The 13,063-nt window shown below is 46.2% G+C and overlaps 1 protein-coding gene across 1 annotated transcript in view; it reads left to right on the forward strand.

Annotated features, from left to right (window-relative positions):
• LOC113405063 (transcriptional protein SWT1-like) overlaps positions 1 to 13,063 on the forward strand; it is an 88,107-nt gene that overhangs the window by 73,775 nt on the left and 1,269 nt on the right. The window contains exons 17-18 of the mRNA XM_026655556.2: positions 6,442 to 6,508; positions 8,910 to 8,974. Of these exons, the coding sequence (XP_026511341.1) occupies positions 6,442 to 6,508; positions 8,910 to 8,974 (132 nt within the window). The remainder of the gene's footprint in view (positions 1 to 6,441; positions 6,509 to 8,909; positions 8,975 to 13,063) is intronic.

Here is a 13,063-nt window from a genome sequence, read left to right on the forward strand (position 1 = left end):
CTGCCCCAGCTCCCTCTGCCCAAATGCCAGCGGTGACCGGGGCGGCCGAAGATCCGGCCGCCGCAGTCGCTGCTGAAGAAAATGGCGCCCCCCAAATCCTAGTGCCCTAGGCGACTGCCTAGGTCGCCTAAATGGTTGCACCGGCCCTGGGCTGCTGGTCTCTAACTGTCCAGTTTTCTTGTTAACTTCACCGCTCCTGCCATGAAACTGACAAGACAGTCAACAGACGATGTAAGGAACTGCAGTGTTTACACAGCCACTACGTCACCCTAACTACACCCACATAAGCCTTACGCTTCTCATGGAGCTGGAGTTATTATTCTGGTGTAGTAAGGCTCTTAGGCTATGTCTACACTACAGAATTAGGTCGGATTTATAGAAGCCGGTTTTATAGAAACCGGTTGTATGCAGCCGATTGTGTGTGTCCCCACCTAAAATGCTCTAAGTGCATGAAGTCGGCGGACCGCGTCCACAGTACCGAGGCTAGCGTCGACTTCCGGCGCATTGCACTATGGTACCTATCCCACAGTTCCCGGAGCCTCCGGCGCCCATTGGAATTATGGGTTGAGATCGCAATGCCCGGATGATGCAAAGCAGTGCCGCGAGGGGTTCTGGGTACATTGCGTCAGGCCCCTCCCCCGCCGTCACAGCAACGGCAGACAATAGATTCGCGCCTTTTTACCTGGGTTACCTGTGCAGACAACATACCACGCCAAGCATTGAGCCCGCTCAGCTCAGCTTACCGTCACCATATCTCTTCCGGGTGCTGGCAAACGTGGGACTGCATTGCTAAACAGCAGCAGCAGCTTACTGCCTTTTGGCGGTAGACGGTGCAGCATGACTGGTAGCCTTCATTGGCGATCTGGGTGCAGGCAGCTGTGGGGCTGGCAGCCGTGGTGCTGCATTGCACCAGCCCCTTGCCTTTTGGTAGAAGATGGTTTATTACGACTGGTATCCGTCGTCGTCGTACTGCAGTGGCTGTCGATCATGGGCACCCGGGCAGACAATGATGGTTATCAGTCGTAGTATGCTATTTTCTGCCAGGCGCCCTGTTGGATCATTGCATGTTAGCAGAGTCGTAGCATGCTATTTTCTGCCAAGTGCCCAGTATTGTCTGCTAAGCACCCAGAAGAGGCCGATGGCGATCTGGGTGCTGGCAGACATGGGGCTGGCAGACGTGGGGCTAGATTGCTACACAGCAGCAACCCCTTGCCTTTTGGGCAGTAGATAGCATATTACGATTGGTACCCATCATTGTCATATTGCAGTGGGAATCAGATCGTGCAATAGACCTGAAGGCTTACTGCCAAGCGCCCAGTATTTGCTGCCAAGCACCCAGAAAATGCCAAGGGCTATCAGTCATGCTGCACCGTCGTCTTAAGATGTAAAAAATAGATTTATTCTCCATTCATTTGCTTCCCCCCTCCCTCCTGCTAAACCCAGGCTTTTGAGTTCAATCTTGGGGGGGGGGGGCATTCTGTGTGCCAGTTGTTTGTGTTTCTCCCTGATGCAAAGCCACCTTTCTTGATTTTAATTCCCTGTACCTGTACGTGGTGTCACTCGCCCCTCCCTCCCTCTCTCCCTCCCTCCCTTCTTCCCCTGGTCCGTCAGATACTACTTTCGCGCCTTTTTTCAGACCAGACGCCATAGCCAGCACTGGGATCATGGAGCCCGCTCAGATCACCGCGGCAATTCTGAGCACTATGAACACCACGCGCATTGTCCTGGAAAACATGCAGAGCCTCCTGGACATGCCAAAGCCAAACCAGGACCAGCTGAGGAGGAGGCGATTGCAGCGCGGCGACGATAGTGATGAGGAAATTGACATGGACCTCTCACAAGGCACAGGCCCCAGCAATGTGGAAATCTTGGTGTTACTGGGGCAGGTTCATGCCGTGGACCGCCGATTCTGGGCCCGGGAAACAAGCACAGAGTGGTGGGACCGCATCGTGTTGCAGGTCTGGGACGATGCCCAGTGGCTGCGAAACTTTCGCATGCGTAAGGGCACTTTCATGGAACTTTGTGACTTGCTTTCCCCTGCCCTGAAGCGCCAGAATACCAGGATGAGAGCAGCCCTCACAGTGGAGAAGCGAGTGGCGATAGCCCTGTGGAAGCTTGCAACGCCAGACAGCTACCGGTCAGTCGGGAATCAATTTGGAGTGGGCAAATCTACTGTGGGGGCTGCTGTGATCCAAGTTGCCAGGGCAATGAGAGACCTGGTGATATCAAGGGTAGTGACTCTGGGAAACGTGCAGACCATAGTGGATGGCTTTGCTGCAATGGGATTCCCAAACTGTGGTGGGGCCATAGACGGAACCCATATCCCTATCTTGGCACCGGCGCACCAAGCCGCCGACTACATAAACCGCAAGGGGTACTTTTCAATGCTGCTGCAAGCCCTGGTGGATCACAAGGGACGTTTCACCGACATCAACGTGGGCTGGCCGGGAAGGGTACGTGATGCTCGCGTCTTCAGGCAGTCTCTTCTGTTTCGAAAGCTGGAGGAAGGGACTTTCTTCCCGGACCAGAAAATAACCATTGGGGATGTTGAAATGCCTATCGTGATCCTTGGGGACCCAGCCTACCCCTTAATGCCATGGCTCATGAAGCCGTACACAGGCAGCCTGGACAGTAGTCAGGACCTGTTCAACTACAGGCTGAGCAAGTGCCGAATGGTGGTGGAATGTGCATTTGGCCGTTTAAAAGCGCGCTGGCGCAGCTTACTGACTCGCTCAGACCTTAGCGAAAAGAATCTCCCCATTGTTATTGCCGCTTGCTGTGCGCTCCACAATATATGTGAAAGTAAGGGGGAGACATTTATGGCGGGGTGGGAGGTTGAGGCAAATCGCCTGGCCGCTGATTACGCGCAGCCAGACACCAGGGCGGTTAGAGGAGCACAGCAGGGCGCGGTGCGCATCAGAGAAGCGTTGAAAACCAGTTTTGTGACTGGCCAGGCTACGGAGTGAAACTTCTGTTTGTTGCTCCTTGATGAACCCTCTGACCCTCCCCCACCACCCTGTTAACTCTACTTCCCTGCAAACCAACCACCCCACCCTCCCCTACTACCCTCCCCCCTTCGAGCACCACTTGCAGAGGCAATAAAGTCATTGTTGCTTCACATTCATGCATTCTTTATTACTTCAGCACACAACTAGGGGGATAATTGGAAAGGTAGCCCGGGATGGGTGGGGGAGGAGGGAAGGAACAGGACACACTCCAATTTAAAACTTTAAAACTTATTGCACTGGAAATCATCTAGGGTGGAGTGAGTGGGTGGCCGAAGGCCCCCCCACCGTGTTCTTGGGCGTCTGGGTGAGGAGGCAATGGGACTTGGGGAGGGCTGCTGGTTACAGAGGGGCTGTAGCGGCGTTCTCTGCTCCTGCTGCCTTTCCTGCAGCTCAACCATACGCAGGAGCATATCACTTTGATGCTCCAGCAGCCGGAGCATCGACTCTTGCTTTCTGATTACAAGTTGACGCCACCTCTCCTCTTCAGCCCGCGTTTCAGCACGCAACTTCTCCTCTTCAGCCCGCGATTCAGCACGCCACCTCTCCTCTCGCTCATATTGGGCTTTTTTAAAATCAGTCATTGACTGCCTCCACGCATTCAGCTGTGCTCTGTCAGCGTGGGAGGCAGTCTGAAGTTCAGTAAACATTTCGTCATGTGTCCTTCGCTTCCTTCTTCGAATATTCACTAGCCTCTGCGAAGGAGTAAGATTTGCAGCTGGTGGAGAAGGGAGAGGTTGTTAAAAAAGATACATTTTAGAGAACAATGGGTAGACTCTTTCACGTTAGATTTTGCTGTTCACAACATCACACAGCACATGTGCTTTCGTTACAAGGTCGCATTTTTCCTCTTATATTGAGAGTCTCCTGGTTTGGTGTGAGAGATCACTCACGCAGTGCCAGGACACAGATTTCAGCTTGCAGGCAGCCATGGTAAGACATATAGTCTTTGGGCTTTTTTAACCTTCTTAACATGTGGGGATGGTTTCAAACAGTTCTGCCCTCATTTCCCATACCAAGCACCCGTGCCATTTAAAATGGGTTTGCAATGTAAAAGGAGGGGCTGCGATTTCAGGTTTAACATGCAGCACAAACCCAACTAACTCCCCTCCCCCTCACACCCAATTCTCTGGGATGGTCACTTCACCCCTCCCCCCCACCGCGTGGTTAACAGCGGGGAATATTTCTGTTCAGCAGACCAGGAAGGGGCACCTCTGAATGTCCCCTTAATAAAATTGCCCCATTTCAACCAGGTGACCGTGAATGATATCACTCTCCTGAGGATAACAAAGAGCGATAAGGAATGGATGTTGTCTGCATGCCAGCAAACACCGGGACCATACGCTGCCATGCTTTGTTATGCAATGATTCCAGACTACGTGCTACTGGCCTGGCGTGGTAAAGTGTCCTACCATGGCGGACGGGATAAGGCAGCCCTCCCCAGAAACCTTTTGCAAAGGCTTTGGGATTACATGAAGGAGAGCTTTCTGGAGATGTCCCTGGAGGATTTCCGCTCCATCCCCATACACGTTAACAGACTTTTCCAGTAGCTGTACTGGCCGCGATTGCCAGGGCAAATTAATCATTAATCATTAAACACGCTTGTTTTTAAACCATGTGTAATTTTTGCAAAGGTACACTCACCAGAGGTCCCCTGTGTGCCCTCAGGGTCTTGGGTCAGTTCGGGGGTTACTGTTTCCAGGTCCAGGGTGATAAACATATCCTGGCTGTTGGGGTAACTGGTTTCTCCGCTTCCTTGCTGCTGTGAGCTATCTATGTTCTCTCCATCCTCATCTTCCTCGTCCGCCGAACCCGCTTCCCCGTTTGCAGAGAGGGACTCATAGAACACGCTTGGGCTAGTGGTGGCTGCACGCCCTAGAATGGCATGCAGCTCCGCGTAGTAGCGGCATGTTTGCGGCTCTGCCCCGGACCTTCCGTTTGCGTCTCTGACTTTGTGGTAGGCTTGCCTTAGCTCCTTAATTTTCACGCGGCACTGCCGCGCGTCCCTGTTATGGCCTCTGTCCTTCATGGCCTTGGAGATCTTTTCTAATGTTTTGCCGTTTCTTTTACTGTTTCGGAGTTCGGCGAGCACTGCTTCATCTCCCCAGATGGCGATCAGATCCTGTACCTCCCGTTCGGTCCAGGCTGGAGCTCTTCTGCGATCCTGGGACTGGGACTGGGACTCCATCATGGTTACCTGTGCTGATGGGCTCTGCATGGTCACCTGTGCTCTCCACGCTGAGCAAACAGGAAATGAAATTCAAACGTTCGCGGGGCTTTTCCTGTCTACCTGGCCAGTGCATCTGAGATGAGAGTGCTGTCCAGAGCGGTCACAATGAAGCACTGTGGGATAGCTCCCGGAGGCCAGTAATGTCGAATTCCGTCCACACTAACCCAATTCCGACCCCCTAAGGCCGATTTTATCGCTAATCCCCTTGTCGAGGTGGTGTTAGGAAACCGGTTTAAAGGGCCCTTTAAGTCGACAGAAAGGGCTTCGTAGTGTAAACGTGTCCAGGCTTAAGTCGATTTAACGCGGCTAAAGTCGACCTAAACTCGTAGTGTAGACCAGGCCTTACATCAGTGGGAGGAAGGCTGTATAGTATAGACACTGACATAAGGTCAACGTAAGCTGCCTTACGTTGATCTGACTGTGTAGTGTAGATCAGCCCTTAGAACTGATAAAGTACCTTTGTTGGCAATCTCCGCAGAAGGGCCAAGGACTGAATGGGTATGGATAGACTGAACTACCATCTCGCTCCCACAGGTGGTGTAAAATACATGAGTAGGCACTATGGAAAAACTTGAAGTGCTGTTGACACTACTGTATGTGTTCTGTGGATGAATAAAAGAAACAGTAACTTGGCATGTCAGTCTGTTCACCAGTCCCATTTCTCCTCTTCTCTCCCCCCCAAAATCCCCTAAACTAAAATACCCAATTCTGCATCCATAAATGGGAAGTATGCAGGAAAAATTCAAACTGTACCTAGTCCTTTCCTTTTTTTGTTTTGTTTTTTGTTTTGAAGTGTGGGAAAGTTTTGCATTGTATGTCAATTTTCTATTGCCCTCTCTTGACACAAGAGAGGCTTTGCTAGTGAAAAACAAAAGGCTTTTAGTTATATGCTGTTTTTTCCCCCTTTCTATGTAGTGAAGTGGCCGATGTGAAAACTGCATTAGAATTTTTAATTGGGAAAAACCTTCTATAAAACTTTCCCACTAAGAGAATAAACTCCTTTAGTTCTTTTAATTGAGGGGGGGGGGGGAAAATATCAGCAATCAGAAATGATTGTGAGTGTTTGTTTTTGTTTTGTTCTGGAACTAATTAGAATTTTTACACAGTGAGGCTTTTCTGTATCTTACTAATTTAGATGTATATCATTCCAGGGTATTTTTGCTCTTCTACAAACCATCTTTTAAACTTTTTTCTTTTTCTTTTTAGAGTTTTGACCCCCAACAGTAGTTTTCAAGACATTTGGATGCTCTATAACTTCCTAATCAGTAATGAGGTATGAAATTTATCTTTTTGAAAATCTTTAATGGAAATGTATAATAAGGACGAATCATAGAACTGGAAGGGACCTCGAGAGGTCATCTAGTCCAGCTCCCTGCACTCAAGGTAAGACTAAGTATTATCTTTCTAGACCATCCCTGACAGGTGTTTGTCTAACCTGCTCTTAAAAATCCCCAAATGTCAAACTACAGGCAAATGTAGTGAGTAGCCTAACTGGTAGAGCTACCATTCATGTTCCAATTGAGCTAGAATTGTGAAATTCGGTACTCTTGGCCATTATTGGTCATAAAGTGTAAGGGGAAAAAATATGAACTTGCTTCTTTCGATCAGAGGTCATTGGACTTTCTAATGGAACTCCAACCATTCAGGTACCCTGTTTAAGCTGCAGCCTTGAAATTTAGGACACTGGTTTATTATAAACTCACTACAGAGAAGTCTTTAAAATTAACAGTCCTCACCAGTCTAATAATTTACAAAAATAATACTAACTTAATCCATTAGGCAGTCATATGGGGCCTGAGGCCTTCAATTTAGAGAAATTAAGGTCATCTGAGATCACCAGTTGTATTTGTAGGACTTTAGATAAAATATGTTTGAAAGTGAGTGCCTGGATTGATAGCCACGTCCACATGAGTGATGGCTAGCTGGCACTAGTTAACATAAACGACAGTATTCCTAAAAACAGCATTAACACAACACGCTATGAAATCAAACTATATCTTCTTAGAATATGTATGAATATCTACACTATGCAAGGAATAAAATATTTCAGAAACAAATTGACAATCCAGAAAACATGCCCATATAAAATAGGAAAGGATGTTGTGACTACAGCTGAGGATGCAGAATTGGGAGATCTGAGTTCTATTCCTGACTCTTCCATAGAAATGGGCTGTGTGACCTTGAGTGAGGCTCAACATGCGTGCTCATTTTCCCCATTAGTAAAATGATAGTCCCCTCCTATGTTCTTTGTTTCAGTCACTTTCCTGGTAATGTATTGCATGTGTTACTTGTTTGTTGTTGTCTAGGTTCCTAACTTCTAGATTGTTGATTTTAGATAACTTTTAACTCCTTATTTTGAAATTGGGTACATCACATGTGGAAATATCAAAACTTAGAAATATAATTTCACACACAGTACAAATAATTTATATAAGATTTGTAATGAAATTAGTTACTTTGAAAAACTTAACTCTAGGGGGATGACATTCAATTCTAGCATTGGAATCACCAGTTATCTTACTTTTGGTTGTATGGCTCATTCTAATAGAGCCAACGTTCAGGATAAAATGAGTTTGTTTGTTTTTAAAGACTAAACTTGTCATAACAGCACCCAATTGGCAACTAAGTTTAAGGAATCAGTGTACATTAGCTGTTTTGCAGCTAGTTTTCCAGGGTTATACAATGGGTGATGCTATAGGTACATTTGTAAGCTCTTCAGGGCTACTGCCCTGTCTGTATGTTTTGTACAGTTCTTAGCACAATTGGGCTCCAGTCTTGATTGGAACCTCTAAGACCTACTAGAATATAAATAATAATCCTCACCACAACCACATGGGTCAGCAGTTACAGAAAGATGACCCCTAAACGTCAACTGTCCCTATTGTAACAAGATCGCTCCTATCCATTATTTGAATTTTTTTCCCTTTAAAAGTTTGGACCCAAAACAACAACCTAAGGACCCAAACAGAAAAACAACCATGTGGCATTGTAGTGTTTGGAATATTTACATGAAACCTGAAATTCAGAACTGTGTTTATATTGGTCATTTTTATTTTATTTTTAAAAAAATCTGCCTCTAGGAGCCACTTCAACATCCTTAAAAATCCTGTTACAAAGCAGACAACAGTGTCTCTCCTAACCTGCTACATCTGTAAAATAGAAAATTATTGTTCTGTTGATAACAGATCAAGGACACTATAGGACACTTGAACTTGAAATAAATGGCTCCATATCAGTATGGGCATTCAAAAAATATGTATTCCATATACAGAATATAGGCATTTTTGTTACAGGATGCATTATTTTCATGTCCATTGTGTATGCTTAGTATACTTGATTATGGATTTCAGAGCTCAGAATTCTATAAATCTTTTGCTATGGAATTGTGGGGATGATTCTTTCTGTACTAGAGTTATCTGGAAGCTGCTATAAAAATGCTATTAAATAAAACCAAGATGATACTTGCACTGTTAGCTCTAGATTGTTTTGCCCTATCATTCTGAATAGGGAGTACTTGATCCGTACTATATAGTCTGGCTTCAATTCTTTTCCCATTGTCTAGACTTGAGATCCTTCCAGTTAAGTGTGTAAACATTAGGTCCAATGTATGTTATGTCAGCCATGTGATTTTAATAAGTATGTGATCCTAAGTAACTCTTTCTCTTTCATCTTAGATAAATGCCAGCATAAAATTTACTGCTGAGGAACTCTATGAGTGTGTTTCACAGGAAGTGTATAGGTAAGTCAGTTATTGATTACATCTACTGGATTTCCTGAAACAGTTGTAGCACTACATTTTGTTAAGCTTTACTTTATGGTACTTGGTTATTTTCTCTTAGAAAAATCTCCATTATTCCCTTACTATACAAAGTAGTTCTTAAGATTTATTGAGGGAGCTGGTCTGTTATTTGCTTCCAACTTACTGTTTTCGATCCACTGTGTTTGAGTTTTCTTAAGGGTTTGTCTACGTGGTGCATTAGCCTGCACTAGAGAGAGTGTGTATTCCAGTTTGCGCTAGTGTGCCAGGCACTAACTGGCCCGTATGGACACCACTGGCACACTCTAAATGTCTCCTAGTAGGCCCTGGAAACTGGACACTACAGTACACTAAGTGACTTTGAGTGTGCCATCAGGGTCCATATAGGCCAGTTAGTGCATGACATGTTATTGCACACTAGAATTTCACATATTTTAGCACAGACTAATGCACATGTAGCCAAGCCCTAAATCTGGAATAAACTCAATCCAAAGAAGTAGGTTCTTAGAAGTGAACACACTTAGTATAGAAGCTTGCTTGTTTGTTTGTTTGTTTTTTAAAATTTAATTGAAAAAAGAGGTTGAATTGTACAAACATTTGGGGATAAGGGTCACTGGTGTCTAAAGCTTTGCCTACACTAGGATTTTGAGCTGCATTTGGCATGGACATCAAACACTGCTCTCCCCTACACTTGCTAGTTTCACACTTCGTCCTGCTGGTGTGGACAGGGCCAACAAAGCTCAACACCCTGCCAACATAGGTGAGAATAAGGAGTCTACCATGCTTTGTGTTTGTGCACACAGCTAAGATAATATGCACATTATTTTGGGGAGCATACTTGGTAAAACAAAACCCTGTCCACAGCCATGTTGAGAATCATTGTCTTACAGCCATTTATGAACTTAGGCCCTGATTCAGCAAAGGACTTAAGCATGTGTTTTAAATTGATGTCAGTGGGATGTAAATACATGATTAAATGCGTTGCTGAATTGGGGACATAGTTCTAACTGTCACAAATAGAGCAATGGGGTGGCCTATCACAGGCAGAAATAACTTACTTAAGGAGGCTTGTTTGTTAAAGTATTCTTGATCTTAAACCAAATGGAGATATTGCCTCAAATGACTTAATTTGCAGTCTTTCTCAGAGTGTTTATTTGCATTTGGATCTGAGTAACTGGAAATGTTTAGCTATTGTGTGGGTGGGTGGCTGGGGGTGGGGGGAGTGTTATTAAAGCTGTCAAAAAAGGGTAACTACTACTATTTGCTGGCTCAAACTAAAACAATCACTTTTTTTCTACAAAAACATTAATTAAAAGGCCTGTGATGCAGAGCTTTTGATTTTATTTTAAATACCATAATTGAAAATACATTCCAACTTTTAAGGTTGTAAAAGGCTGATAGGGATTTCTTGGATGCTTCCATTATAAACTGGAACTAGAGGCAATTAACACTAATAAAAATAAGATGGCTTCCACCAAAAATGCATAACATGTTTGCAATACATTGTCCTGCTCAGCTAAAATCTTTCCAAACCCTTAGTCTGTCTACATGTGTATGGTGATTAGTGATTCAGGATGTACTAAATTTTTATGACTGTCCTATCAACTTAACAAGCTGACTCTAGTGTTAGAGAAAATATTTTGCAGTGTTGGGGAGGGGGGTTCAACTTGGAGTTCAATAGAGATGGAATATTTTGGATGATCCATTGGCTTTCGGTGGCACCAACTACTCATGCAGTTTTCAGCAGCAATTATGGAGCCAATTGTTGGCATTTAAATAACTAACTTTGGAATAAAACCCACAGTACAGCCTCCTGTACTGTGTTAGTACAGTGTGAAGATAATTATAACCTGAGGAATTTCTCAGTATTTAAAACTTGCCTCAACAAGCTCCAAAATTCTTCATTTTCTGGAGGATCCCAAAAATTAAACAGACCCTTTCTGGAATTCTGCTAGTTCTGGCTTCTTGACACTAGGTCACAGCTATTTGATTAGGGTAAACCATTGAGAAGCTTGTTGAGCGGGCTGCTCTGTATCAGAACTTTTTCTATAATGAGCTGCATGTCTTCACATTGCCCCTAGGTGATGCTTATGTTGCATACCCGTATCCTCCTTTGGGAACATTTCAAGCAAACCAGTTAGATAGTTGCCAAATAGTAGATCTTACATCTACAAATTCAAGTTACAAGTAATGTTTCCAACTTCTATCTTTAATTGCACTTCCTCTTTTATTACAGCAGTGAAGTTATTTTGTAGTACAGAAATTAAATAAAACATGATCCTGTCCAATGAAATAAAAATAATAAATGCTGGTCTGAAAGCCCTCTTTATAAAATGGAAGCACAATAAGCCAAAGGAGAGGGAAAAAGAATCCTTTATTTTTAAGGCAGGTGGATTATGTGGATGTTGGTAGAGACTGAATAGCCAAGGTGTTGAGACTTGTAGTTGAAGTGGGAATCTTTGTCTTTGATTAATTTAGTGTCCAGATTAACACCTCAGAAGGTAATTGAACTTTCTATATTTTTTGTGACAAATATTTGTCAACTTTTGAAGAGAAAATGTTATTTTAAAATGGTTCCATTTTGAAATTTGTTCCTGAAGTGTTTAACCATTTTGGCGGAAGAGAGAGGTACTCCCTGTAACTAAACAGCCACATCTTTCCGTCTCTCACTACTGTAGCATCTCGTATGTTGTAGTATCCTTATTGTGGGAGCACCTAGAGGTGATAATCAGGGATTGAGACCCCATTCTGCTAGGTGTGCATGTGACATGTCCCTACCCTAGAGTAAAAAGGACAATTTTTTTCTAAAGAGTAAATAGGACAACATTAAACTGTCTCACAGTTTAAATAAGAAAGAGGTTATGATGAGCTACAAGAAAAGCTGTCTTACTTACAGCTGCAAAAGCCAGCAGGACTACTCAGATCCATCAGCTACTTTAAGTTATCCAACACCTGTGCTGCACCTGCACAGGATGACTGGTAGCTTCCCCTGCTCACGTAGCTCTACATCCCACCTCTGCCTTTATATCCCATTCATTAGGGTTACCATATTTCCTCATTAAAAAAAGAGGACACTCCATGGGGCCCTGGCCCCTTCTCCGCCCCGTCCCCAAAGTCTCCGCCCCCTCTCCTGAGCGCCCCGCATTCCCCCTCCTCCCTCCCAGCCGCGAAACAGCTGCCCGAGCGCTACCGGCTTCACGGTTTGCCGGGCAGCCCCCAGACCTCCAGACCCTGCCCCCGGCCGGGCGCTTCCCCAGCGCAGCCAGAGCCCGGGAGGGGAAGCGCCCGGCCGGGGACGCAGGGTCTGGAGGTCTGGGGGCTGCCCGGCAAACCGTGAAGCCAGTAGCGCTCAGGCAGCTCAGCTCTTCAGCTACACAGAGCTGAGGTGTCTGGGGGGAGCAGCAGCAGCTGCCGCGGGGGAATCCGCCTGCAGCTCGCAGCCTGCGGGAGCCGCAAGGTAAGCAGGGGACTGGGGCAGGGATGCCGGCAAAGCTATTTTCCCGGACATGTTCGGCTTTTTGGCAATTCCCCCCGGACGGGGATTTGAGGACCAAAAAGCCGGACATGTCCGGGAAAAACCGGACATATGGTAACCCTACCTAACTGCCCCCCAGGACTCCACCCCCTACCTAAGCCTCCCTGCTCCTTGTCCCCTGACTGCCCCCTCCTGAGACCTTCCCCCCATCCTAACTGGCCCCCTAGGATCCTACCCCCTACCTGTCCCCTGACTGCCCCAACCCTTATCCATACCCCCACCCCCAGACAGACACCAGGGACTCCCACGCCCCATCCAACCACTCCCCACCCCCCTGACAGCCCTCCCCCAGAACTCCCGACCCATCTAAACCCCTCTGCTCCCTGTCCCCTGACTGCCCCCTCCTGGGACCCCTGCTCCTAACTGCCCTCCAGAACCCCACCCCCTACCTAAGCCTCCCTGTTCCTTGTCCCCTAACTGCCCCCTCCTGAGACCCCACCACCCTAACTGCCCCCCTAGGATCCTACCCCCTACCTGTACCCTGACTGCCCAAAACCTGTACCAAAACTGCCCAACCCTCAGACAGCCCCCCCCCC

This window comes from Terrapene carolina, unplaced genomic scaffold, assembly GCF_002925995.2.
Source record: "Terrapene carolina triunguis isolate 2854851 unplaced genomic scaffold, T_m_triunguis-2.0 Scaffold210, whole genome shotgun sequence".
In the NCBI taxonomy this organism is placed as follows: domain Eukaryota; kingdom Metazoa; phylum Chordata; order Testudines; family Emydidae; genus Terrapene; species Terrapene triunguis.